The 26179-nt window shown below is 40.5% G+C and overlaps 1 protein-coding gene across 1 annotated transcript in view; it reads left to right on the top strand.

Annotated features, from left to right (window-relative positions):
* The window catches only part of LOC126197352 (zwei Ig domain protein zig-8-like), a 194906-nt gene that overhangs the window by 121172 nt on the left and 47555 nt on the right, over nt 1–26179 (top strand). Inside the window, exon 2 of the mRNA XM_049934631.1 lies at nt 12977–13137. Coding sequence (XP_049790588.1) covers nt 12977–13137 — 161 coding nt within the window. The remainder of the gene's footprint in view (nt 1–12976; nt 13138–26179) is intronic.

Raw genomic sequence — 26179 nt, 5'->3', positions numbered from 1 at the left:
AATTTCGTTTATCATTTTCTGCTGCTGTATGTACTACCCTTTACTCATCTGATCAGGAATTCTTCCCATTTCACTTCACTGACACCCACTATATCTGCTCTGAGCCTAATCATTTCCCTTTTTCGATTCTCTACCTTCCCCGCCACGTTCAAACTTCTGAGATTTCAGGCTCCGACTAGTAGAACATTATCCTTTCTGAGATGCCCTGCTAAACCCGCAGGACAGGACAGGTAGCTTAAGTTGTGGAAAGCGGCCGAAATAAGCGGCCGTCAGTTACACTCGAACATAAAACCCTTTATTAGATCAAATATTACAAGAGCCAAGAAAAAATAAAAAAATAAAAAACACAATTTAGTTTTGGAACTTAATTAGCCGTTGAATGCGCAGTACAATCTCATGCGTTAAGGGCAAGACAACTTTAGTTTTATAACGGCTGAAAGCCAATAACTTAAATCTCAACCAAAATCATAAATTTAAAAGGAAAAGCATTATCTTAAAACAGTTCCTTAATTAGGCTGCTGACCCCAAGAATCTGACACTTTAAGAGTAAAAAACAACTGAAATTCAAAATCGGCTGAAGGCCCACCACTTAAGACTCAATAACATTAGTTTTAAAAATGCCAAAGGCTTTACGTAAAACAGTTCTTTAATTAGGCTTATAGCCCAAACCATCTGACGCCTTAAGGGCAAAACCACATTAATCTAAAAATCGGTTACAAGCCATAAAAGTACAAACAACAAGAAAAAACAAGAAAAGGCAGTACACCGAAGGGCACTCAGAAGTTCGGAGGGTCGGCCTGGAACTCAAACACTAACGCTCGCTTAGGTGAGATAGGGAGTCGGGCAATCCGTTGTCGATCGACTACAACCCGACCGACAGACAGTCAACGGACTCACCGACGAGATAACTCGGCTTCACACGACCAGCACACCACAGGGAGTTCAATGGACCAACGTAGAAGATATTGGCGCCCACAACTAATTATGCATTGAGCCGTCAAACCGCCCCCCATGCTGGACAACGACAACACGATGAATAAAATACACTGCCAGAATTTACGTCAGCGGCCAGGGTAGGTAACCGGAATGTTAACGGCCACAAGTCAGAATATTCCGCTGGTGCACTTGAATTCAAATATCCAAGTACAGTTAAACTCCACCGGAGGGTGGCTAAAATTTGCCAACTTAAAAACAAACGTTGTTGCTCGCGGGAATATCCCAGGAGCCGACAACGAACTCTTAAGCGACCCAATGTGCACAGTCGTTACTTGCCGGTAGGTTAAGTCAAAACTCAACTTTCATGTCCAGGATCGGTGAGCCACGAACGTCTTAGCAATGGGAACAGCACCACATACTCCGACACCGCATAGAGGCCGCCAGCTGGCCTGGCTAAACTATGTGCCGCGGAGACTTCCTCGGTGCTCCACGCCAAACGGCGAACTGTCCGCTCACCGCCCAGCTGGAAACTATAAGCGCCGGGCCGAACATAGTCCAAGGTGCGAATATCGAGACACACCACTGCGGCTACCAGCAGAAAGAGAGGATAACAGCATAATCGCGATAACCGTGGGAGACTAAACACAGAATAGCAAACAAGGTTTAATCCAAAGGATATCATGAGCCAGCCACAGATCACTTTCATTGGTAATTCAGTCTTTCTCTCATAGTCACCTCCCTCTTGACACTTCCATCTCGGAAATCCGAATGGGGGCTATTCCGGAATGTTTAGCCAATGGAGACATCATCATAACAGTTTTGCAATTACTGATCACATGTCTTGCGCATACACATTACGTATCTTTAATGTAGTTTTTCCATTGCCTTCTGCATCATTATGTCGTTGATCAAAGCTGTTTTTCTAGCCTTTTAGAGATACTTTCTCACTCCAAGAGCAAGAGAGTGCCCCGAAACTCAGTCCGCTTCTCCGCCCTCTTTGACAAGGCCTTTGACAGAACGGGGACGATTTCTTATGCCGGAAGTCTTCGCCCGCCAGGTACGTGGTTTTCGCCGATAACTTTTCACTAGGTTTTTTTCTGGACGAGTGTCCCTTACCTCAGATTGATACAGTTACCCTTCTCCATAACCCTCGATGCTTCTAACTTCAGCACGGCATCACTCTGTATGTGTACGTATTATTGGAAAAAGAATCCCAGTGCCAAAAAGTGCTTAATGTATGGTAACGGAATTTCGGGAAAAAGCATTTGTCAAGTTAACGTATTTAAGTGATTAACGTCGCACGTTCACAAGCTACTCTACGCAAGAGGAAAGTCACTGACAATGTGAAATACTGAGACGTGAGTAACTGGTGTAACCGCCAGATTGTCGAACACAAGCATGCAGACTTGCATGTGTTGTGTTGTACAAGAGTCGGATGTCAGTTTTAGGAGTGGAGTATCGTACCTGTTCCACTTGTCTGGTCAATACGTGGAATGTCAGTGCTGTTTGTTAATGATCTGGAGTTGTCGTCGGGATACTGGAGACTGATATGGTGATCTACCAGGCAAAAGAAACATTTCGACACTTTTTAGAGCTTGTTGAGTTACAACAACAGTGCATGGTAGGCATCATCCTGTTGGAGAGTACCCGTGGAATGGTATTTATGGATGGCAGTACAAAAGGTCGAATCACCAGTCTGACGTACAGATTTTCATTAAGGAAGAGTATGGTAACGACGTGAATGCTCCTACTGTCATAGGAAACACACCTTTGATCATAACTCCCAATATAGGTACAGTGTGTCTAGCCTGCAGACAGTTTGGTTGCAGCCTTCAGCTAGACTCCTTGCCACCAACACTTAGCCATCACTGGCACCGAGGCAGAACTGACTTTCATCAGAAAAAACAATAGACCTCCTCCCCGTCCGCCAATGATCTCTGTCTTGGCACCACAGAAGTTTCAAACGGCGTTGGTTTGGGGTCAGTGGATTGCAGCTCGGAGCTGTCCTTGAGGTACCTCTCCCCTCTCGGTAGTACCAAGTGGCCGTCCGGAGTCCTGTTTTCTTGCGGTCTTACCTTCCCTTGACCACGTCTGCCAGCGGTAACGTGCGGTTGCTATATTCCTTCTAAGTCTGTGTGCTATATCGCGGATGAACATTCAGCTTCCTATAGTCCTGTTACATGACCTCGTTCAAACACAGTGACGTTTTGACAATGGCGCCTTTGTCCTAATTATGGCTTTCTTCTTTAACTTCAACTATCTACGTCGAACCTTGAAGGTAAGTAGCGCTCACTGCCATTACAGCGCATGTTCAAATCAACCTGATTTGTATGATTATAGTGGCACTACTATTGCTACTCAAGCAACTGACGAGAAATCTCAATAAACTTCATCTGTCGGATGTAGAAACACGCCTATCAGTTTCCAGTTGTTTCGCAAAACTCCCTCTTGGCGTTGGGTCTTCTCCCCGTCAGGGTATGTATAAGAATGAATTTAGTTGCAGCTTCCATTAAAGTATAGATAACAACTGTGGTCAGACACTTCATCGCCTTCATCATTTGAGATTATAGCTGTTTGAACATCTAGTGGCAGAAGGCAACAGTTTATTTACATCTCGACTGAGAGAACGTCAGTGTCACTACCTCAGTGGCTGACAACACGAGGGTCAGTTTTCTTTACACATGCAGTATCAAGCAGGAATGAAATCTTAATTTTCCCCTGGTTTTGAGTGTGTTCAACATTTTCGTCTGAGTTCTTTATTTACTCACACACCCTACGGGTAAGAGGATGTGTGACTTCATTATTATGACTTCATTACTGTGTGTGCAGAGAGCTAGGAAATTCCCCTTCTCTTCTAGTCCGGAAAATTTCGGAAATTAGGACGGCTCAACATCGACCGAACGTTGTGGGTTGCAGAAGTTAATCTAAACTTGGTGTGCGCATTTACATGCCTGAACTGTGTGTGTGTGTGTATGTGTGTGTGTGTTTGTATCCACTCGCATGTGTCTTTTACATATCTGGTATGCGCCTGTGTGCACCAGCACGTCCGAGTGTGCGTTTGTGTGTGTGTGTGTGTGTGTGTGTGCGCGTGAGAGAGAGAGAGAGAGAGAGAGAGAGAGAGAGAGAGAGAGAGGGAGGGAGGGAAAAAGAGAGAGAGGGACAGACAGTGTGTCCGCGTGTTTGGAGAGGTGGAGGAAGGCTTCTGGTCTGCCACAGGCGTTCCGCTCGCCATGTTTGTCTGGTCAGCAGTCCCAGCAGACTACATATTATTTAAACTTTGCGTGCTCTGGTGGATGAAACGCAATCTGTCGACCGCCGAATACCATCAAGTAGGGCGGTTATAAATGTTGCGGTACCCGCAGTTGATCATTCCGAAGCCCCGTGTGAGGTAAACAGGTTTATATTTAATGTCAGTGGCTACGTAATTCTGTCTGCGAATAAATACTGGAAAGAAATACTTCGGTTTTGTGTCATGAAAACTATCCACAAATCGGAATGCGCATCCTGTGTGGCATTATGAAATATGCGGCAGTACCACTTTAAAGCAGCAGCTGCCCGTTATTCACTTTAAAATCTCGGGTCTAACTAGTAGAGAATTTATCCGCAGCAATAATTTGATTTTCAGTATCAGAACGTCCACTACGATATACAGAACAGACTTTGGTTCAAATGGTTCAAATGGCTCTGAGCACTATGGGACTTAACATTCATGGTCATCAGTCCCCTAGAACTTAGAACTACTTAAACCTAACTAACCTAAGGACATCACACAACACCCAGCCATCACGAGGCAGAGAAAATCCCTGACCCCGCCGGGAATCGAACCCGGGAACCCGGGCGTGGGAAGCGAGAACGCTACCGCACGACCACGGGATGCGGGCTAGAGCAGACTTTAAGTATGCTTAAGGTATAATACCTCTTGCAGAAATTTAACAACGAACTAACTATTCAATAAATACCCCCTTAAAATTTTCCATTGTTCACTAATCTTCCTTCTCAATATTCCAAAGATCTTGACAGTAAATATAACGAAAGCTCCTAAATTGCGTAACATACAAGATAAGCCCTACTATTCCCGGAGATTGTCTGATATCAATTTCTGTAGAACTGTTTTCTAAAAATAATTTGTTTCATTGTTTTATATCTCAGAGATGTGTCGTCAAAATTGTTTCCGTTTCACATTGCATCACACAATGCGTTTTCAGTGCCTTTTTTTTCTGTCCCGTCAGCTGTTTGTTTGGAAAATCGTCGAACATGACTCTGAAACCACATTTCTAGTTTATCGATCACTAAACCTCGTCGTGAGACTATTCCAAAATTTGTACCCTATAGCATATCTATGAATGATCATTGCGGTTTCGGTATTGTATTACTTTACGAATACTGTCACACATCGTTTCGTCAGTATCAGTGTATTAGTCATCATTGTTTTCTAGTCATTACGTGGATAACAGTCACTATCTAGTGCCCCTATGACCTGGTGCAATTCTTTTAGCTGGGCCCCTCTATGGCGATTCGGATGCCGCTAACCTACTGCAGTAATTCTGCTGGGGCCAGGAGATACACAACCTAATGATGAATCCGAACCGTGTTCCGTTCCTCGCGAATCTTCAGATCATTGAGAGTGTAGACTAGGTTAAGGAGAGTCTGAAATTCTGCGTTGTCCGACCGGGGTACTATACTACGAACTTCCGATACCCATACACCAATTATGCAGTGACTCGTAGCTACGTACGCTTCTGCGGCCAGTGTCATAATGATTAAAATACTGGTGGGTGCTGTACCGCGTCATTTTATAAAATAATTCAATTATAAACTATAAAATCGACATTTTGACGGTATTACTACGGCCTTCCTCGAGGAAAGGCTTGCCCTGAGGAAGGCCGTTGTAACACGGCAGATACATCGGTGTTCATCATCATGTCCAGCTCTGGTTTAGGTACCCTTATATGTTCCAGTTTCAAGTAGAATACAGCTGATTTTTTATCTCTTCTTAGGATGCGCAACAATCCTTTCCTTTAAGATGCATATTTCTCTAACAGTTTAGGTATTTCCTTTGAATATGCTGCTGACATTTCTTTCTATACTCCTCTATTTTCTAAACTATGCTTTTGACGCCCGTTCATTCCTCCATCCACTTTTATTTATCGTATCTATGAGTCTGTAACCAGCTAAAGGTCTTAGGAGTCTCAACTCTGCTCGCTCAGTGCTCCTCCTTTAACTTACGGTTAGAGGCCAACTCTATGACCCTTACATTAGGACTCGTACTGGCATCACATTATACATTTTTTGTACTGTCTCTTCTTAAAAATTTTCAGGAATGTGCGATTTATAGCACCTACAAACTGCTGGAATTTTTTTAGGTTGTATTCTTGTTCGTTGTCGCTAATATATAACATCTCATATCGCAGGTATTCAAAAGCAATATTTGTTCTAGCGGTTTATCATCAATTATTATGTTGATTTATAATTCTCCTTACCATAAAATGTCTTTATCTTAGTTTTACGTTTAACCTTTAGACCTTGTCTTATTATAATCATTTGCTACCTTGTACATGGACCAAACTATACTCTGTAGTTTATCTCCTGAATCCGCTAAGATTATTTGATTATCTTCAAATAGGAGCGTATTTTTAATTTTATTATTGCATTTATAATGTAACACAACGTTATTCTCGCATGTGTGTATAACGTCGTGTACATGTATGTTAAATAATGTCGGTGGTCAAGTGTAGCTTTGTCTGAATCCTTTGTTTCTAGCAAATGGATTTCCATTTTGTACGTTGAATTTATTGTGTGCATACTTGTACATGCTACGAATTACACTTATAGAGGATGGGGTGTAACATTATTTTCAAAAGTTTCTCTGTAAGTTAATTCTGTTTATCAAACGCTTTCTCATGGTCAGTAAAGGCTATGTTTGTGGGATGACTGCGTTTTCTGAATTTTTCAATTATGTAGCGTCTAGAAAAACGTGATGTAGGCAAGATGCTCCCATTCGAAACACGGCCTGTTCTTCTGTAAGAAATGCTGTCAGTTCCGCATGTATCTTGTGTCCAAAGTTCAAATCGCTAATACCTCTTTAATTGTCACACAGTTAGCTTCGGCTTCGGCTTCGGCTTCGGCTGGCTTGATGCGGCCCGCTACGACTTCCTCTACTGTATCACCCACTTCAGCCTAGAGCATTATTATTTGCTGAATGTATTCCAGTCTCTGTCTTCCTCTACAGTTTTAGCGCTCTACAACTCCCTCTAATACCATGGAAGTGAATCTCTCATGTATTACCACATTTACGATTATCTTGTCCCGTCTCCGTATTAGTGTTTTCCACATATTCCTTCTCTCCCCGATTCCGCGCAGAACCTCCTTATTTCTTACGTTACCACTCCACCTAATTTTCAACATTCTTCTGCAGCATTACATCTCCAACGATTCTGTTCTCTTCCGCTATTGTTTTCCCACGGTGCATGTGTCACTACCTTACAATTCTGTGCTCCACATGTGCATTATCAGAAACTTCTTCTCAAATTACCGCCTATGTCTGATACCAGTAGACTTCAGTTGGCCAGGAATGCCCGTTTCGCCATTGCTAGTCTCCTTTTGAGTCCTCCTTGCACCGTTCGACATTGGTTATTTTGCTGCCTAGTTAGTAGAATTCTTTAACTTCACCTGCTTCGTGACCTATCAATCCTGACGTTCAGTTTCTCGCTGTCTTCAATTATGGCGCTTCTCATTACTTTCGTCTTCTTCGCTTTACTGCCAGGTACTCCATATCAGGGACCTCAATAGTCATTAGCCATCGTGAGAGAGCAGAATGGTGCGCTCCGCGGAACTTACGGACTTCGAACGTGGTCAGATGATTGGGTGTCCCTGTGTCATAAGTCTGTAAGCGAGGTTTCCACACTCCTAAAAATCCCTAGGTCCACTATTTCCGATGTATTAGTGAAGTGGAAGTGAAAAATGCATCAGGATCTACTGCAAGTGTTATAACAGTTATCTGGGAAATGAGAAAACTGGGATTTCATGGTCGATAGGTGCTCATTAGCCACACATGAATCCGATAAAAGCCAAACCACGCCTCGCTTGTTATAATGAGCGTAAACAATGGACGATTGAACAGTGGAAAAACTTTGTGTGGAGTGACGAATCACGGTAAACAATGTTACAATCCGATGGCAGGGTGTGGGTATGGTGAATGCCCGGTGAACGTTATCAGCCACCAGTAAAATTGGGAGGCCGTGGTATTATGATATGGTCGTGTTTTTCATGGAAGGGGCTTGCACCCTTTGTTGTTTAGCATGGCACTATCACAGTACAGGCCTAAATTAGTGTTTTAAACACCTTCTTGCTTCCCACTGTTGAAGAACAATTCAGGGATGGCGATTGTATCTTTCAACACGATCGAGCACCTTTTCATAATGCATGACCTGTGGCGAAGTGGTTACGCGGCAATAACATCCCTGTAATGGACTGGCCTGCACAGAGTCCTCACCTGAATCCTATAGAACACCTTTGGGATGTTTTGGAACGTCGACTTCGTGCAGGCCTCACCGACCGACCTCGATACCTCTCCTCAGTGCAGCACTCCGTGAAGAATGGCCTGCCATTGTCCAAGAAACCTTCCAGTACCTGACTGAAAGTATGCCTGCGAGAGTGGAAGCTGTCATTAAGGCTAATAATTGGCCAACACCATACAGAATTCCAGCATTACCGATGGAGGACGCCACGAAAGTGGAGTCCGGATACTTTTGATTACACAGTGTATTTTTCGGAAAGTCACATTGTATGTCTTCACTCATATATTCTACAGAGCGACGTGTACAGTCGTTTTGTTAGCACTTCCCCCCAAGATTTTACAAATTCCGATGGAACGTTATCCATCCCTTCTGCCTTACTTGATCTTAAGTCCTCCAAAGTTCTCTCATAATCTAATACTGGATCCCCTATCTCTTCTAAAATGGCTCCTGTTCCTCCTTCTATCAAATCACACAAATCTTCCCCCCTCATAAACGCCTTCAGTGTACACGTTTCACCGCCCGCTTTATCCTTTGCATTGAAGAGTGGAATTCCCTTTGCACTCTTAGTGTCACCATCCTTGCTTTTAATTTCACCGAAGGCTGTTTTGACTTTCCTGTGAGCTGAAGCAGCCCATTCGACAATCATTTCTTTTTGGATTTCTTCTAATTTGTCATACTGCCACTTCCTCTTAGCTTCCTTGCACTTCTTACTTGTATCATTCATCAGCGATTTGCATTTCTGTATTCCTGAATTTCCAAGCAAATATTTGTACATTTTCCTTTCACCGATCACATCTCTATCCCGTTTCTTGACATAGGTGTCACAGTCTACAATTAAGGTATTTTATATAAAGACGCTGTACAACAGCCAGAAGAATTTACGTAGCTATGTAGCGACTCATTTTCACCTTAGCAGTTTAGGTCAAACAGTCCCACGGAAACTGAGAAAAATATCCATAAATAAAAGTCCCATTGATTATTGGCGTGGTTCTTAGCTGCAGATTTTCATCTTCGTTTGATAATTTAATTACTGATGTTCAACAGGTAAGCCAACAGAAATAAAAAGAAAGAACAACAGCGTGCTCCCCTTCTTAGTATTCAATATTTGTGAACTAGTTCTCTGTTCTTCGTTACTGAAGGAAGGAAGGAATAATGCGTTCTGTATTTAACCATGCGACCATAGAGGTAGACGACAATATACAATACAGAAGGATGGGAAAGTACTTGCCCGTGTTGATTTTAAAGGCCATCTAGCATCGCCTGAATATACCTAGCTAAACCAGGTGAAAAGCAAATGAAGGTGCCTGGATAGGTATTTCAACTCCTCGCCTCTCGATAGTAAGTTCTACATCTATAGGCCGCAAGCCACCTTACGATGTGTCGTGGCAATGCAGGACGCAATTTTTCCTGAATCAGAAAGTGTGCCTGTCTGATTTTATTTATTTTTTATTATTTAGTAAGAACATTATACACACTGAGCCTTTCTCAGAATCAGATACCGGCATCAAAGTGCAATAAGGATACGAAGGCCTATGTTAATATCATAAGCAACAAAATACTCTCGATGCGAGAAAAAGGATCCCTTGGCAGTACGATATGTAACTGCCTCCCCATGCATCCACCCACATAAATATAATTTCAGGTAGGGGAATAAGTAGTTATTTAATTTATTAGTCAGTCACATGTTCAAAAGATCATTTGAACGATTGTTTTGTAGGAGGTACATAGAATGTGTCAGTTTACAGCACAGATACACATGATTAGTGTTAACCTTAGTGAACACATTAATATTTCAGTCATAACTAGAGAATTACGTAGAAAAACAAGTTTCCTTAACATTTTTTATCGGAATGCCTATTTTTAAGGAGTAATTCTTCAGTAGAATAGCAGGAAGGGTCTAGAAGAAACGATTCTAGATTAGATATATATCTTCCTTCGCTACCTGTCAGATGTTTTATGTTATTGGGAAAATGATCAAGAAGCTTTCTTGCTGCGTATTCAGCTCTTTTCTGAGCTCCTGACAGGTTTAAGAATTGGTAATAAGGGACATTATTCCTTCTACTGTTGTAGGTATGAACATTAATATTCTCAAATGGTGATGGATTATTTATGAAGAATTTCATTAGTGACTACTGTATATGTACTGTAACGACGAAGTTAAACTGCCTACCTGCTTGAAAAGGTACTTGCATAACCTCCTTGTGTGAGCACCACATATTATTCTTACAGTTAGCTTTTGCGCAGCCAATACTTTCTTTCTAAATGACGAGATACCCCAGAAATTATGCCGTAAAACATTATTTAGTGGAAATGTGCACGTTATGTCAGGAGGTTGCTACGTTTCTTTCCAAGATCAGCAATTATACGTAGAGTACAATTAGCTGAACTTAATAGTTTGAGAAGGTCAGTAATATGTGTCTTCCAGTTCAAGTTTGAGTCAGTATGTACACCAAAATATCTGAAGCATTGTGCGCTGTTTATTGACTCATACTCATATACTACATCAATTTTTGGTATAAGTCTCTTTGTTGGACAGAACTGAACGTAGTGTGTTTTTCCAAAATTTAGGTAGCATCCATTTTCGGAGAACCATTTAACAGTTCTCTGGAAAATATAATTTATTAACTCTTCTGTTGTTTTATGTCTAATTCGATTTGTTATAACTCTAGTATCGTCTGCAAAATGTACCAGTTTTGCTTGTCGGATGTTAAATGGATGATGGTTCATATATATTAGGAATAGGAGTGGACGCAACATAGAATCCTCTGGGACTCACTTTGCGGTGTTTTTCCCCAGCCACTAAAACTGTCAACCTTTTTGACACTGAATTATTCAGCACAACCTTTCGCATTCTGTTTCTTAAGAATGATTCAAAACGCTGTGTATAAAACCATAAATTCGATAAAAGATTTTTTCTTAGAGAGTAACGCGATCTACACAGTCAGACGCCTTGGAAAGATCACAGAAGTACCAACTGTGATGTATTGTTATTTAAGGCTCCTGCTATTGCTCTAATTTTTTTCAGTACTCTGCACCTGACTCCAACCTAAAAATTCTGCCCCCTTGATGCCAATAATCATAGCGGTTTTGTCTTGTGTCTTTGATACCCCCTTTTATATTTTCTGCGACGTTTACAGCTAATATTTCCTTCTGCCCTTCTGTTCAGGTGCAGGTCTTGATTAGTGTAGCCCCATCTCCCCGTCGCAACAACAGCCACGGACTTTGTTTCAGTCAAAAGCAATTCGCTTAGTTCTTTGTTCACATGGTTAACAGAAGCGTTAACCCAGGGCTGGTCATGTCGCTGCAAAACCTCGAAAAACCTCACACGAGTGTGTGCTCTTGCTACTCCTATTTCTTCGAGTCACTTTGAATGCTATTCTGTAAAATACTAGGCAGACTATTTATCCTTATCCCCAGCCGAGATTATCCTCACGTTATCCTTGCCAACAAAATCTCTGCACAAGGCACCTATGTGGTCTCCCACCTGGCTATGCTGGGAGCAGGATTTCACGATGCTAGTGACATGCTATTCAACCACTAACTTTTCCTTTGCTAATTGGCCTCTGCCGTGCCGCTTCCCTAGTAGCAAGATTCCTTTCTCTCTATATTACTTTTCTACCGACGTAGCCGCAAAATCATTCTTACGAGTCTGCTGCAACCTATTATACTCAAAACCTGGTTGAGGCTCTTCTCCTGTTATCGGTAACAAACGAAATTTTCCCTTTTTGCCTACTACTTGTCACCTTCTGCCAGCTCCAATTGTCTCTTTCCCCCTTCAGACTATCTAATTCAGAATATACCATTACTAATTCTGCCTGGAAGGCACACTTTTACTTCGCTGCTCCACGATTTTCTAGTCCCGACTACATAATCTACGACTGTATGGAAGTGCCTTATCTGAAACCTTTTAGCTCCACTGCTGCTTTTTCAATGTGAAACATCAACCCACAGTCCCGAAATGTTTCCCTTATACCAACTAAGCTACGGCAACATCCAGATTTGTCACACATGACGCAGCTCTTATAATAAGCTCAAAGGCACTACAACACACCTAAACTGTAATAAAATAATAATCAGTAAAAGACTTATATTTTGGTGAGCTGTGCAGCTGATTCACAGGTGTTAGGTGCACCTAGAGTAACATGACCGAATTTCTTTGAACGTAGGTAGTACAAGACATAAAGTGAATGGAAACTACGAAAGCATAATATTTTCTAAGAACACTCTTGAACCATCGCTATCAGGAAATTATGCAAAGCACTGTAATGGATTCAAAACGACAGCGAACAGAAGATAACTCTAGCTCATAACATAACACCGCTTTTCACTTAACGTAGGTTTCAAATAACAGAAGACACGAAACGAATGAAAACTCTTGAAAGTACGATATTCATGGCAACGGTATCAGAAAGACACAATCCGGAAATTATGGAGAGTACTGTACTGTATTCAAAAAAATTCATAACCTTCCGGCACTGCTATATCTCCGCTGCTGCTAGTAATAAAATCTTATTGTGTTTCAGGTAGCATCTGGTCTCATAGCTACTTCACGGACGTCCTTGTGGAGCAGCCAACTCATGTAGCGGGTCCTGAGTTCGACACCACGGTGCCCAACAACCTAACGGGTCTTGTCGGCAAGACAGCACAGCTGCACTGTCGTGTCAAGAACCTCGGCAACAGAACGGTGAGGGACTTCCTGGCTTTTCCATGTTCTTCCTAGATTCCATAGATTTTACGTTTTACATTAATACGGATGCAGCGCAGTGGAAGCAGAGCATGACGATCTATGCAGTGCAACCAGAAACAGTCTGAAAAGTTAATAAAGGTGTTACAGTATAGATTGTGCTGAGAAATAATTGTTAAGAAAAAATTCGATATGTTGTGCAGTTTCTGGACAATTTATCAATGAAATTAGCCAATCCATTTGTAATGCACACAAATTCAAGAAGCTTGCCAGAGACAGTGTCGCCAAATTTTCTCTTCGTTTGGGTTCCTAAAACCGAACAAACGTAGCTTCGGTTGGCCTATTTTAAGTTTATCACTTGCGAATAGGCACATTTTATGTGATGATAAGCATTTGAACAAGTGATAATCCATGAAACCACAGATATCTGCTCATTACCACAATTTAGAGCTTGCTATTCAATTCGCGCTTGTAACGACCTGATTGGCTATCTTCAGTGCTAAATAACACAGAAACCCCGCATCATATCGAATTTTTTGCTTACAATTAGTTCTCAGCACGATCTCCCCTGCAACACTCTTACAAGGTTTCGAGGCCGTTTCTGTAGTGGCTTATTCCCGGAAATCATTTTTCCCATATTACGTAACAGACAATATCCACTGGGTATCTTGTCAGTTTGGAAGCACAATAACTGAAGACCTGAGATGTCACTAGGAGGTGAAAACTCAAATTGCCATAGCGAATGAGGCATTCGACAGAAAGAGGAGACTGTTATGAGGCAAATTAGATAAAGGTCAAAGGAAAAGGCTTCGAAAATGTATTGTCTAGAGTGTGGCACTATATGGGGCAGAAACATGGACGCTGAGACGAGAGGATGAAAAAGGGTTAGAAGCATTTGAGATTTGGATGTGGCGTAGAATGGAGAGAATAAGCAAGCTGGAAACAGTGAGTAATGAAAGAGTATTGGAAATGGTTGGTGAGAGAAGATGTCTGCTGAAGGTTATAAGAGAAAGGAAAAAGAACTGGTTGGGACATTCATTCAGAAGGGGTTGCTTGCTAGCAGATGCTTTGCAAGGACTGGTTTGTAGGAGAAGACTGCTAGGAAGAAGGAGATGCAAGACGATAGACGACATAAAGGGATGGCAGAACACTAATGATGAGATGTAGTAGTTAACAAATACAGGTACAAATAACCTCATTTCAACAATTCGGTGCTAGCTCAACAGAAGCATATGGAAATGAAAGCTTAAGACAGCAGAGTCGGCACCCACTAAATCACATTCGGTCATAAAAAAGTTCTAGGATAGTTTCAACGCCGTTTTGATATGAAACCAACGAAAATGTGTTGACAATTTGGTTAAGAAAATGTCTTTATGTAAAGGTAGATGAAGTACTCGACGGCAAACAAAATAATTTCTGTCTTCATTCATTTACTTTATTTTTCCATGTTGCAGTTTCGGCTAACTGAGCTCAACTAAATCTCTACATCTCCCTAACTTTCGAGGATGACTTACACAGTCAGAGAAAGACAGGCACTGAGGTAGACCCTCATAGTAAATCAATGTAACGCATTGCGCGTAAACACACACATCAACTAAAATTCACTTTCAAGGCACACAAGAAAAGGTCTGAGTCATGCCTACTCAGTCCTTTGAAATGTGCCCAGATTGTCAAATAAAAAGAAGACATTTGTATGACGAGGACATCATCTGTTTCCCATGCTGGATCATCAGGCCCCCTGAGCAACGTAATCCCGCATGCAGTCTTGTACCTGTCGTGGCACACCATCGAAGAGACCGTCATCTTGATCCAAACTCTCAATATGAGTAAATAGCGCGAAACACGTGGCCATTGCCGACGTCCAAAGAACAGCTCGGTTCAATCGATCTCACACACGTTCGACAAGGTTCAAGTCCAACGAGTAGGCAGACCACATCGTAGTCGTTGAAATGGGACAGAGTCCCACTATTGATTTCATAATCTCGGCCCTGTACCGTAGAGCCATGAAACTACCCCAACCACCAAGAGTAGCGTATAGTGCCCCCCCTGTAATGTAACCTCACAATATCAGTTCACCACCACATTATTGCACATCTGCCACACTGTCTCCAAATACGTTGTCTGCGATTGTCAGGGTTCAAACAGATCCGAGTGTCGTCCACAAATAACAGCTGTTGCCAATCCTCCTAAGGCCATTGTATGTGATTTCTTCCTTTCTGTAAAGGGATCTCTTGTTTTGTGACGCTCGACGTTGCGCTAGCCATGGTCATTGGGAATGGAGATTCACGTCTTGCAAACAAGCGTCTCCTGGTGGTCTGAAGCGATACGTCAAATAGCCTCTTCGAACGCCGAATTGTGTAGGACTCAGTTCACGGTTTTTGACAGCGATCGTCATGTGCATCTGCCATACGCGGTGGACCTGTGCGATGAAACTCCTTAACACAACCTGTCATCTGCAAAGGTTTCCATGTTCGCATTACATCACTGTGACGTCGATGCTTAAGCTTAGTAACTTCCTTGGTTGACAAGCCATGGTTGGGATTTTCTTTCTGGCATGATGGATTTCACTCTACTGCTCTAATGCGCCGCTACTGATGCTTCTCTTTAAACTGAAATACCCCAGTCCATTCGAGTGCGGCATTCCGCCCGTAGATAGCGCTCATGGCAACCAAACACCGTCGGGGGTTACCTTCCTACCGGTACAGAAATACAATAGTGACGTACTTCCACGACATACGGCATGATGATAAATTTTTGTTGATCTGTGTATAAGCGAGGATGTCTACTACCTTCCGATTCCATGATTACATTATACTTGAACAAGTAATTAGCTTTTGAAAGGCCTAATCTGGCATGACCACACACAATAACTAGTAGGCAAGGTGGGCACCAACCAGGTACCGATTAAGAAAACCTGACGAAGCGGGAATACGTACCCTGTGGCGTCAGTTTTGTCAGTAAGGCTAAGAAACGTAGAATAACATACGTGTCATATCGGGTTAGTGCACTCTCATAGGTCAGGAGCGACTTGTTACGTCATCCGGCAGCCTGACGGCACCCGTCTTCGCTTGTAATGTACAGCAGATAACAAAATAAATGCTTGAGAGGTTCCCGGGAATTACACCGGATCATATTGTAAAAACCTCACAATATTTCAGCGAGACACGTGCCCGCCATCTTCAGGTGCTACTGTCGCGTCGCTGAGAAGCTCGCCAATTTATATGTTGGCTTCCTAGAACAGCGCTGGCGCCAGCGAGGGCATACCGTCATCGAAGACCAATCGTAGACGGCGTCGAATACCAGAGCCCTCTGCTGGAGAAACGGGTCGCGGTCTTCGCCTCTTTGATGATGGAGTCCCAGTATGTGGAAGCGTACGAAAGGATTTTGGTTTCTTCATAGTTCATGCTGCGTCCCGTGTCTAGGCAGTGTTCACCAACCGCAGACTTCTCTGGCTGACCCAACCTCATGTGACGTTTCTGTTCGTCGCATCTGTCTTTAACCGTACGACACGTCTGGCCAATATAAGACTTCCCACACTGGCAAGAGATTTTATATATTTCTGGTCTCTTCAAGCTGAGGTTGTCTTTAACAGAGCCCAGCATTGATTGCATTCGTGCTGGAGGCCGGAAAACACATTTGATCCGGTATTTCTTGAAAATTCTGCCCATCTTAAAAGACACGCCACCGACATACGGTAGAAAAACCAACCCCGTGGTGTTCTCTGCTTCTTCACGCTGTTCTTGAGGTTTGGAGCGTGCTGGTCGAAATGCATTCCGGATCTGCTTCTCAAAGTACCTGTTCTGGGCAAACACAGACCGAAGATGGCTAAGCCCTGCCGATGAGCTGTCCTAAGATGGCTCTAGCCCTATGCACTAGCGTCCGTAATACACCGCTGGGCTGTGAGGGATGATGACAGCTCGTAGCTTGTAAATACAAGTCTGTGTGCGTAAGCTTCCGGAACACACTGTGACCCTAGGAGCCGTCTCCGCTTCTATGAACCAAAACATCCAGAAACGGGAGCTCACCATCTTTATCTACCTCCGTGATGAAACAGATGCTTGGATTCAGGGAGTTCAGATGTGCCAGAAAAGAAGAAAGTGTTGCTGCCCCATTCGACCATACCACAAATGTATCATATGCATACCTCCAAAAAAATTTGGGTTCAAAACTGCCGTCTGAAGTGCTTTGTCCTCGAAATCTTCCATAAAAAGATTAGCTACTATGGGAGCCGGAGGGATACCCATAGCAAAACCTTCAGTCTCCTCAAAATACTTGTCGTTAAATAAAAAGTAAGTCGAGGTAATCACGTGTTTAAAAAGGTGTAAGACGTCCTCTTCCTGCTTAGCTCCTATGAGTAGTAATGGGTCCATCAGAGGCACTCTTGTGAACAAAGAAACCACATCGAAACTCCCTAGTAAGTCGGTAGATTCAAGGCGTAGGTTCTTCAGTCGCCGTATAAAATCTTCTGAGTTTAGAATATGGTGTTGACATTTCCCCACCATGGAACTCAGAAGAGAAGCCAGATAGGTGGTATGTTGGGGCACCTATATTACTGACGATAGGGCGAAGCGGAACATTCTCCTCCTTATGTATCGTTGGCAGGCCATAAATTCGTGGCGGAACTGGTGCTCGTTCTGTTAAACTCTTCTTCAGATGGTCAGGAAGTTGGCTGGATTTGAAGAGATCGGATATCTTCCGTTGTACGGCATCCGTCGGATCTTTCTGGAGACGAAGATACACTGTATCCTCTAGTAAGTCCATCATACAGCCAAAATAAGATGTAGCAGGCAGAAGAACAGTGGCGTTACCCTTGTCAGCTGTTAAAATTACTATATTATTTTCTTCTTTTAAAGAACGAAGCGCTCTCCTTTCTTCAATGGTGACATTCTGCTTGGATGTAGGTATCCTGTTTATTGATCTGCAAGCCTCTCGCCTTATTTCTTCAGCAGCATCATTCGGAAATTTTAAAGCACCTTGTTCAGCGGCACAGATGAACTCCTTGATGGGCAAGGTTCCCGTGAACTAGAGATGGGGGATCCGTTCTTGAACTAATTCATAGAGTTGAATCTTTCAAAGGAGTGAACAATCAGTGATTCAGAAAAAAAGAACGGTAGCTCCAAACGTTTCCCACGGCAGAGAGAGAGAGAGAGAGAGAGAGAGACGGAGCATATCAGCAGCGCCTCTGCTGGTCAGAGCACAGTGCACGCCACGCAACAGAGCCAGCGCCGGCCTCTGCCCTGCTTCTACCTTGGCTGCCTGCATTGTGCAGTGCCCCATTGGATTTTGTGTTTCACATATGCCGTGCCGTCTCTGTGCGTCGTCTGCCGTGTGCAGTGTCTGGCGCAGCGTAACTTCGCATCGCACTCTGTCGGCGATTGTTTCAGTCGCACGTCCTGCCCTCTGGGCAGTTGATGCGAGCAACAGGACAGAGAGCCACCTAGCGGATAACATAGGAACTACTTGCAAAAACCTGCTCGCAAGGGAACGGACGATTTGTCTCGGAGCGGGTGAGTTTACCGCTGCCCCCACCCTCGGAACTCGCCCGCTCAACGCTCACCCCACCGTCTCGACTCTAGCCAGAGCGTTGAGCAAAGCGACTCAGGTGTCACTCTGCTCTCTGCGGTCTCAGCTCATGCAGTAATACAGCTCGCGGCTCGACCTGCTCGACTCAGCGCCTCTGCATCGGAGTTCGTCCCCACTGGATATTGTTCTTCGTAGTAATACCGCTATGTATATTACATTATTATGTTATGTTTACATCAATCGTTTTTATTTTATTTTTATTTGTTTAAACTGATTAGATTAGGTTCCTGATGACTCCTCTTACCATAGGATTTTTATTATGGACACTCGAATTTACGCTTTAATTACGAGCGAACCGATAAACGTATCGCAAAATGTGATACACCAATATTTTCCTTGTTTTATTCTGCGTAAAGCTATATGCAGCACTTTCGTTTTACAGTCAAATTTATATATTTTTTTCTTATTCTGGTACGGATTTTCCGATTTTAGGCGTCTTCGGAAGGAAACGTTCACTTTAAAAATATATGGCTTGCGATGTATTTGTATGAGGTTAATGAAATTTTAATACATTATAGCCAAATATATTGTTAATGTAAATCTCAAGTTACAACATTTTCCGATCACCCAAAAAACCACGATAGTGCAAAATAAATCAATAATCAAAAACTTTGTCATATCGTGGAAATTTCAATAAACAATACAAAATTCTCACTCATTATCTGTGTTACTTCAAAATAGGATCAAATAAGATCAAAATACAGGTATAGTACTGCAATAAACCAAGTTTAAAGGGCAATGTGCCTGCCATTTATTTTCTATTGTAAATGAGTGGTGAGTCATGAAAAAGAGCTAATTCATTTCAGGGAGTGAACAGTTCTGATCCAATCTCTGAAAAGAACAGTTTTGCCCATCTCTACCGTGAACCTATCAAGCAGATGCAGCGCCGGGAAAGCCTCAAAGAGCACAACGAAATAATTGTTTTTTCCACGTCTCTTCTCATCCCATTTAACTTATAGTTTTGTGCTCACAGGGTTCACAGCACTTAGTGTTAATTTTGTATACGAAGTTCCCGAAATAAATGCGTTAAATACTAGCTGCAATGATGATATATCGCCACGTAAAACTGGTGGGGAAGTTCGCATTTATGCTCGTGTTTAGGCATATAACTACTGTAAATATTTTAAATTCGTGTACTGTTTATTTGGCACGTATTTTTCTGAATAGAATAACCATAATTTCAAAACTTGCCTCACAAATCAGACGCAGAATCTACGTCGAAGATGCTGAAGGCAACGCTGTCCAAAGCACATTTTTTCTAGTTGAATTCCGTTTCATCGCATCAGTTTTAGCACGTTTGTTTAAATGGCTAATGCGAATAAAAGTTCCTGTTCTGAAATATAATTGAACTCTTTTGCTATTAAGCTCAGAAAACTTCACATCTGTTTAATCTACTAAGGTTCCCATCACTTTTCTAGATCACGTATTTTAGCCAGCCTGTCAGGAGAGTGACAAATTAGGACCCCTTTTGAAATAATAGTAATCCAGTCCTGCTTCAAACTTAATTCTGTATGAACGACACACTTTCCTACCGTATTTCTCTAAGCACTGCAAATGTTTTTGCATTTGAAAGCAATGTATCTTGGAAGATATGTTAAAGCTTTATCCTTCACGTCTTTGCTGGTACACACTGAAACACTGGGCTCGAGGACTAAGGTCAGGTGTTTGTCATCTGTAGCGACGTCAAATGATTTATCAGGTACTCTGATGTATGCATCGCCTGAGAGAAAACGTGTAAATTCTTCCCGAGCTTCATCAGCAGGTGTCGTGTAGTTTTCAACAGCAGAATTCTTATTTCTTTCCTCTGTAGTCGTAGCAGCAAGATAGAAAGGCATTTTACTTTCACTTGCGGTCAGTATTAATTAACGAATTGTGTTTTTCAATGTGGGTTCCCGGGTTCGATTCCCGGCGGGGTCAGGGATTTTCTCTTCCTCGTGATGACTGGGTGTTGTGTGATGTCCTTAGGTTAGTTAGGTTTAAGTAGTTCTAAGTTCTAGGGGACTGATGACCATAGATTTTAAGTCCCGTAGTGCTCAGAGCCATTTGAGCCATTTTGTTTTTCATTTTGTAAGGTGTGGGATGGTTGTAAAGTATACCAAGACCTCGGTTCTACAAAAGAAATTTTCCAGACAATCTTGGTTCAGTCTGTCTGTCAATAAGTAAGTTGCCTCGGAATTTCTCACGTCAATTTATTGATATAATGAAGCCCTTTGTTTTCCCTATTCGCATATTAGAACAAAATTCTATAAATATTTTCACAGACTTATCCTGACTTCTCAACCACTTATAATTGCAACTATATGATCTTGATTATATCTCGAGTTCAGCACATCGAAAATATCGTTCACCAGCTCAATGAAGCTTTCTCCGCGATCTTTGTGCAGAGCATATTTCACAGCTAGGGCAGCCATTCGGACATTCTGACGATCACGTCGACTGACATTAAGGTAAACTTCCTAAAAGTGATGAGTGATCGAATGATCACCTTTCTGATGAGGAACAAGATCTTCTATCACACTTTTTGTAATCACAGTACTATCATGAAAAGCGATACTATCTTCAAGGAAATGAGTTCTTAATAATTTCGGCAAATGCGGAACATAAAATAAACAGACTTCTCTGCTACGATCAACAGGAGTCGAAAAAATTGTCTTCGATGAAGAGACGCCAAGTTGCTTCCACACTATCAGATTTTTTTCCTCCCACGACACACGTAACAGCTACGATGTAAAGCCTTGCACTTTCAACTTCTTTTATGATATTCTGCAAAAAATCACTAGACGCTAGCCAGCCGCGGTGGCCGAGCGGTGCTACGCGCTTCAGTCTGAAACCGCGCGACTGCTGCGGTCACATGTTCGATACTGCCTCGGGCATGGATGTGTGTGATGTCCTTAGGTTAGCTAGGTTTAAGTAGTTCTAAGTTCTAGGGAACTGATGACATCATATGTTAAGTTCCATAATGCTCAGAGCCATTTGAAGCATTTTTTGAACTAGATACTATGACATCAGAGTCTTAATATGCCGCTACTTCCACTTTGGAAACAAGCTGCGTACCATGACGTCTTGAACCTTCTTGTGTGTTACGAGTACCACACAGTTGGACGAATCGTAAGTGACACGACCGTCAACGTTCATTTCGTCAAAGCTTAGGACAGAAGTTGCCTCTAATGACGTGAAAATATCTGACTTAGCTTTATTAACTCCAAAATTGGTTTCAAAATACATGGCTGGAACTACAACCATTTGGCCAATTTTTGGATTGTTGGCCCACGGGGGCAAGGATAGTTCTGCCCCCACATACACCACTATGCAATAGCGGGCAAAGCTCTCAAAGTAGGAGCATTTGCATTGTCCTCTAGCTCCACTGTACTTACTTTCTCTTCTGTAACGAACAGTTAATTTTGTAATGTGTAAGTTTGAGACACATTACAATTTTTATAGATGCGGCATACTTTTTAACTGTTTTCATAGACTAAACTTTAACAATATATACATATTTTTATAATTTTGTTCAACCAATATGAGAAGGTATGTAAACTTGTTTTTATCATTTACCACAAACGCATAAATATTAAAAATTCCACTTATCTTTCTTGCATACTTAAAATTTCTAAATCTTGTTCTGTAAATATGGTGTATTAATTGGTTCGATTTCTTTAATCGAATATGAATAAAGTTTGTGGGAAATATTCATTCATTTTCTAGATACAAATGGAATAATATTGTTTGTGTTTATTAACCCCAATTCTTCAATATTTATTCCTTTAGGCATTCTAGAAAACAAAGTATTAGATTTCGAAAAATATGTATCCCCAGATTATATAAAGCATAGTTGTTTTACAGAAATTATATTAACTGTCTCTTCGAAAATCTCTAAACAGTTAATGGACAACAAGTCTAACCTAAATACAGATAAAACAAAATAATCACTAATTTTTCCCTTTCCTCTTTATTATCTGTTTTAATTTATATTTGTATTCCTGTTACTTTGCTAGTATTTTTGTTACCCCAATATGCATATTGTAGAAGATCATTAAAATATTACAACTATTTTGTAATGAATATGTCAATTTTTGCCGCATTTTAGCTGGTAGAACAGAATAAAATGGAGCTTTTTCGAAATATTTGGTGTTATTAGTTCTAAACAATCTGTTAATGGATCAAATTATTGTTCCTTTTGGAATTCTGGATTAATGTAATTATAAATTGTTGCTTCTAATCACTGTAATTCCATTTTTTAGCTAAACTGGATTAAATGTTTCTTTTAATCTATTGTTTGGGCAATTTAAAAAATCTATTATGTGGATTCCTAGTTGTTTCTTTACTCCAGGTATTCTTAATTTGCAAATAATTTGATTGTAGATTTAAACTCTAGAGTTAGATTTAATCCAGATTAAACAGTCTTCTCCAACAGAATTATTGTTGCTAACGGTTACATTACAATTTTCTTTATATTCTCCTTGCATTGTTGTTGTTGTCGTCTTCAGTCCTGAGACTGGTTTGATGCAGCGCTCCATGCTACTCCAGCCTGTGCCAGCTTCTTCATCTCCCAGTACCTACTGCAACTCATATCCTTCTGAATCTGCTTAGTGTATTCATCTCTTGGTCTCCCTCTACGATTTTTACCCTCCACACTACCCTATAATGTTAAATTTGTGATCCCTTGATGCCTCATAACATGTCCTACTAACTGGTCCCTTCTTTTTGTCAAGTTGTGCCACATACTCCTCTTCTTCCCAATTCTATTCAATAGTTCATCCTTAGTTATATGATCTACCCATCTAATCTTCAGCATTCTTCTGTAGAATCACATATCGAAAGCTTCTATTCTCTTTTTCTGCAAATTATTTATCGTCTATCTTTCACTTCCATACATAGGTACATTCCATACAAATACTTTCAGAAACAACTTCCTGACTCTTATATCTATAATCGATGTTAACAAATTTCTCTCCTTCAGAAACGCTTTCCTTGCCATTGCCAGTCTATATTTTATATCTTCTCTACTTCGACCATCATCAGTTATTTTGCTCCCCAAATACCAAAACTCCTTTACTACTTTAAGTGTTTCATTTCCTAATCTAATTCCCTCAGCATCATCCGACTCAATTCGACTACATTCCATTATCCACGTTTTGCTTATGTTGATGTTCATCTTATATCCTCCTTTCAAGACACTGTCCATTCCGTTCAAATGCTCTTCCAAGTCCTTTGCTGTCTCTGATAGAATTACAATGTCATCTGCAAACCTCAAAGTTTTTATTTCTTCTCCATGGATTTTAATACCTACTCCGAATTTTTCTTTTGTTTCCTTTACTGCTTGCTTAATATACAGATTGAATAACATCGGGGAGAGGCTACAACCCTGTCTCACTCCCTTCCCAACCACTGCCTCCCTTTCACACCCCTCGACTCTTATAACTGCCATCTGGTTTCTGTACAAATTGTAAGTAGCCTTTCGCTCCCTGTATTTTACCCCTGCCACCTTTAGAATTTGAAAGAGAGTATTCCAGTCAACATTGTCAAAAGCTTTCTCTAAGTCCACAAATGCTAGAAACGTAGGTTTGCCTTTCCTTAATCTATTTTCTAAGATAAGTCGTAAGGTCAGTATTGCCTCAGGAGTTCCAACATTTCTACGGAATCAAAACTGATCTTCCCTAAGGTCGGCTTCCACAAGTTACTCCATTCGTCTGTAAAGAATTCGCATTAGTATTTTGCAGCTGTGACTTATTAAACCGATAGTTCGGTAATTTTCACATTTGTCAACACCTGCTTTCTGTGGGATTGGAATTATTATTTTCTTCTTGAAGTCTGAGGGAATATCGCCTGTCTCATACATCTTGCTCACCAGATGGTAGAGTTTTGTGAGGACTGCATACAAAAATTAAAATTATTTCTTAAGTATTCGAACATTTCTTCCTTTTTGAAAATACCTGCAAAATCCTGTGTTATGTCTAAATCAATTTAAAAAATGTTACTTTTTAAGTTCTTCTAAAATTTCTGGTAATTATCTTAGAAGTGTATCGACTTTAACATCTGCTGTTTCTATTTTGTAAGGAATAACCATAGGATTTTTATACTTTTGTTCTATAAATTTTACATCTTCGTTAATTATTTTTTAGAACCTTTAATTATATGTGATTTTGAATCTAATAAATATGGAATTTTTCCTTTAACTCCATGTCCAGCAAGATTAAATTTAGACTCTATATCTTAAAAAACTTTTCAAACTACCTCATGCTGGTTTTTACAAGAAATTTTCTATTTTTCATTTCCCCTTTGCAATTTATAAAATCTTTTATTTTAATTACCATAAAATTATAGCAAAATGGCTCTGTAATTCGTTTTTAATTCTTCTAATTTTGGTTCTTCATTTCTGTATATTATATCTCCAATATCTGTAATAACATTATTATTATTTAAATTTTCGGTAAGTAACCATAATCCAAATCTTTCATTAGTTGCATTTACTTTATTTCCCAAGACTTCAGTTAAAGAATAATCATTTTTGTTTGTAGCAGACATTTTAATTTCAGCTTCCATTTATAAAGATAAAAAAACGTTAGACTTGCAAAAAGTAGCTAGAAGTGGAAAAGGTTAAAATAAAATAGCTGAAACTAGGTTGCTGAGAGTAAACTGAAGTGTTTTTTTGTACCTATCTGAAAAAATGAAATCGATGATTGATTGTTTTGATACAAGTGATTATCCAACATATAACATATATGGTATTGCACAAGTAAATAAGAAAGTTGTAGGTAAAATCATAGATGAATGTAATTGAAAAATAATGGAAGAGTTTTGCGGTTTAAGAGCAAAGATGTAGGCCAATAAACTATATGACAAAATAGAAAAAAAATTTTAAGGAATTAAAAATTGTTTTACTAACAACAAAATTAGTTTAGAAGATTATAAAGAACGTTTATTTAACATTAAAGAACAAAATAGTTAATTTAATTAAAAGTGAAATATATGAGATATATACAATTCAGGTAAACATAAGAGCACTAAGTCCTTACGATAATAAAAGATAGGTATTGCAAAATGAAATACATACATTACCATATGGTCATCACTCATTATTGAAAATCTAATAAAAAGTTATTACATATAAATCAAATAAAATTTTGTTATATATAAATGGAGACTATAATCAAGAAGCTCAATAATGTTAGTGTCTCAATAGAGATACAAAAATAACTGAATTAGAGATAAATGTTTTATATAATGTTACTGACTGTGAATATTTAAATACTAGATATGGAGAAAAATTTTGTGTGGAGCTTAATAATGATTTTGAAGTTACTTTAGCGAATAGATATTACAATTTAATTGATCCATGGAAACTTGAAGTAATTAGAAAAGGGCATTCTAACTGAAATATAAAGGAATTAAGAAACTTGAAAATAAAATAATGAATTTCATGATATATAGTTCACAATACGAAATTTTTAAAAATAAT

The sequence above is a fragment of the Schistocerca nitens genome, chromosome 1 (genome assembly GCF_023898315.1).
Source record: "Schistocerca nitens isolate TAMUIC-IGC-003100 chromosome 1, iqSchNite1.1, whole genome shotgun sequence".
In the NCBI taxonomy this organism is placed as follows: Eukaryota; Metazoa; Arthropoda; class Insecta; order Orthoptera; family Acrididae; genus Schistocerca; species Schistocerca nitens.
Note: the sequence above shows the minus strand (reverse complement) of the source record. Positions and strands in the feature narration are given on the sequence as shown.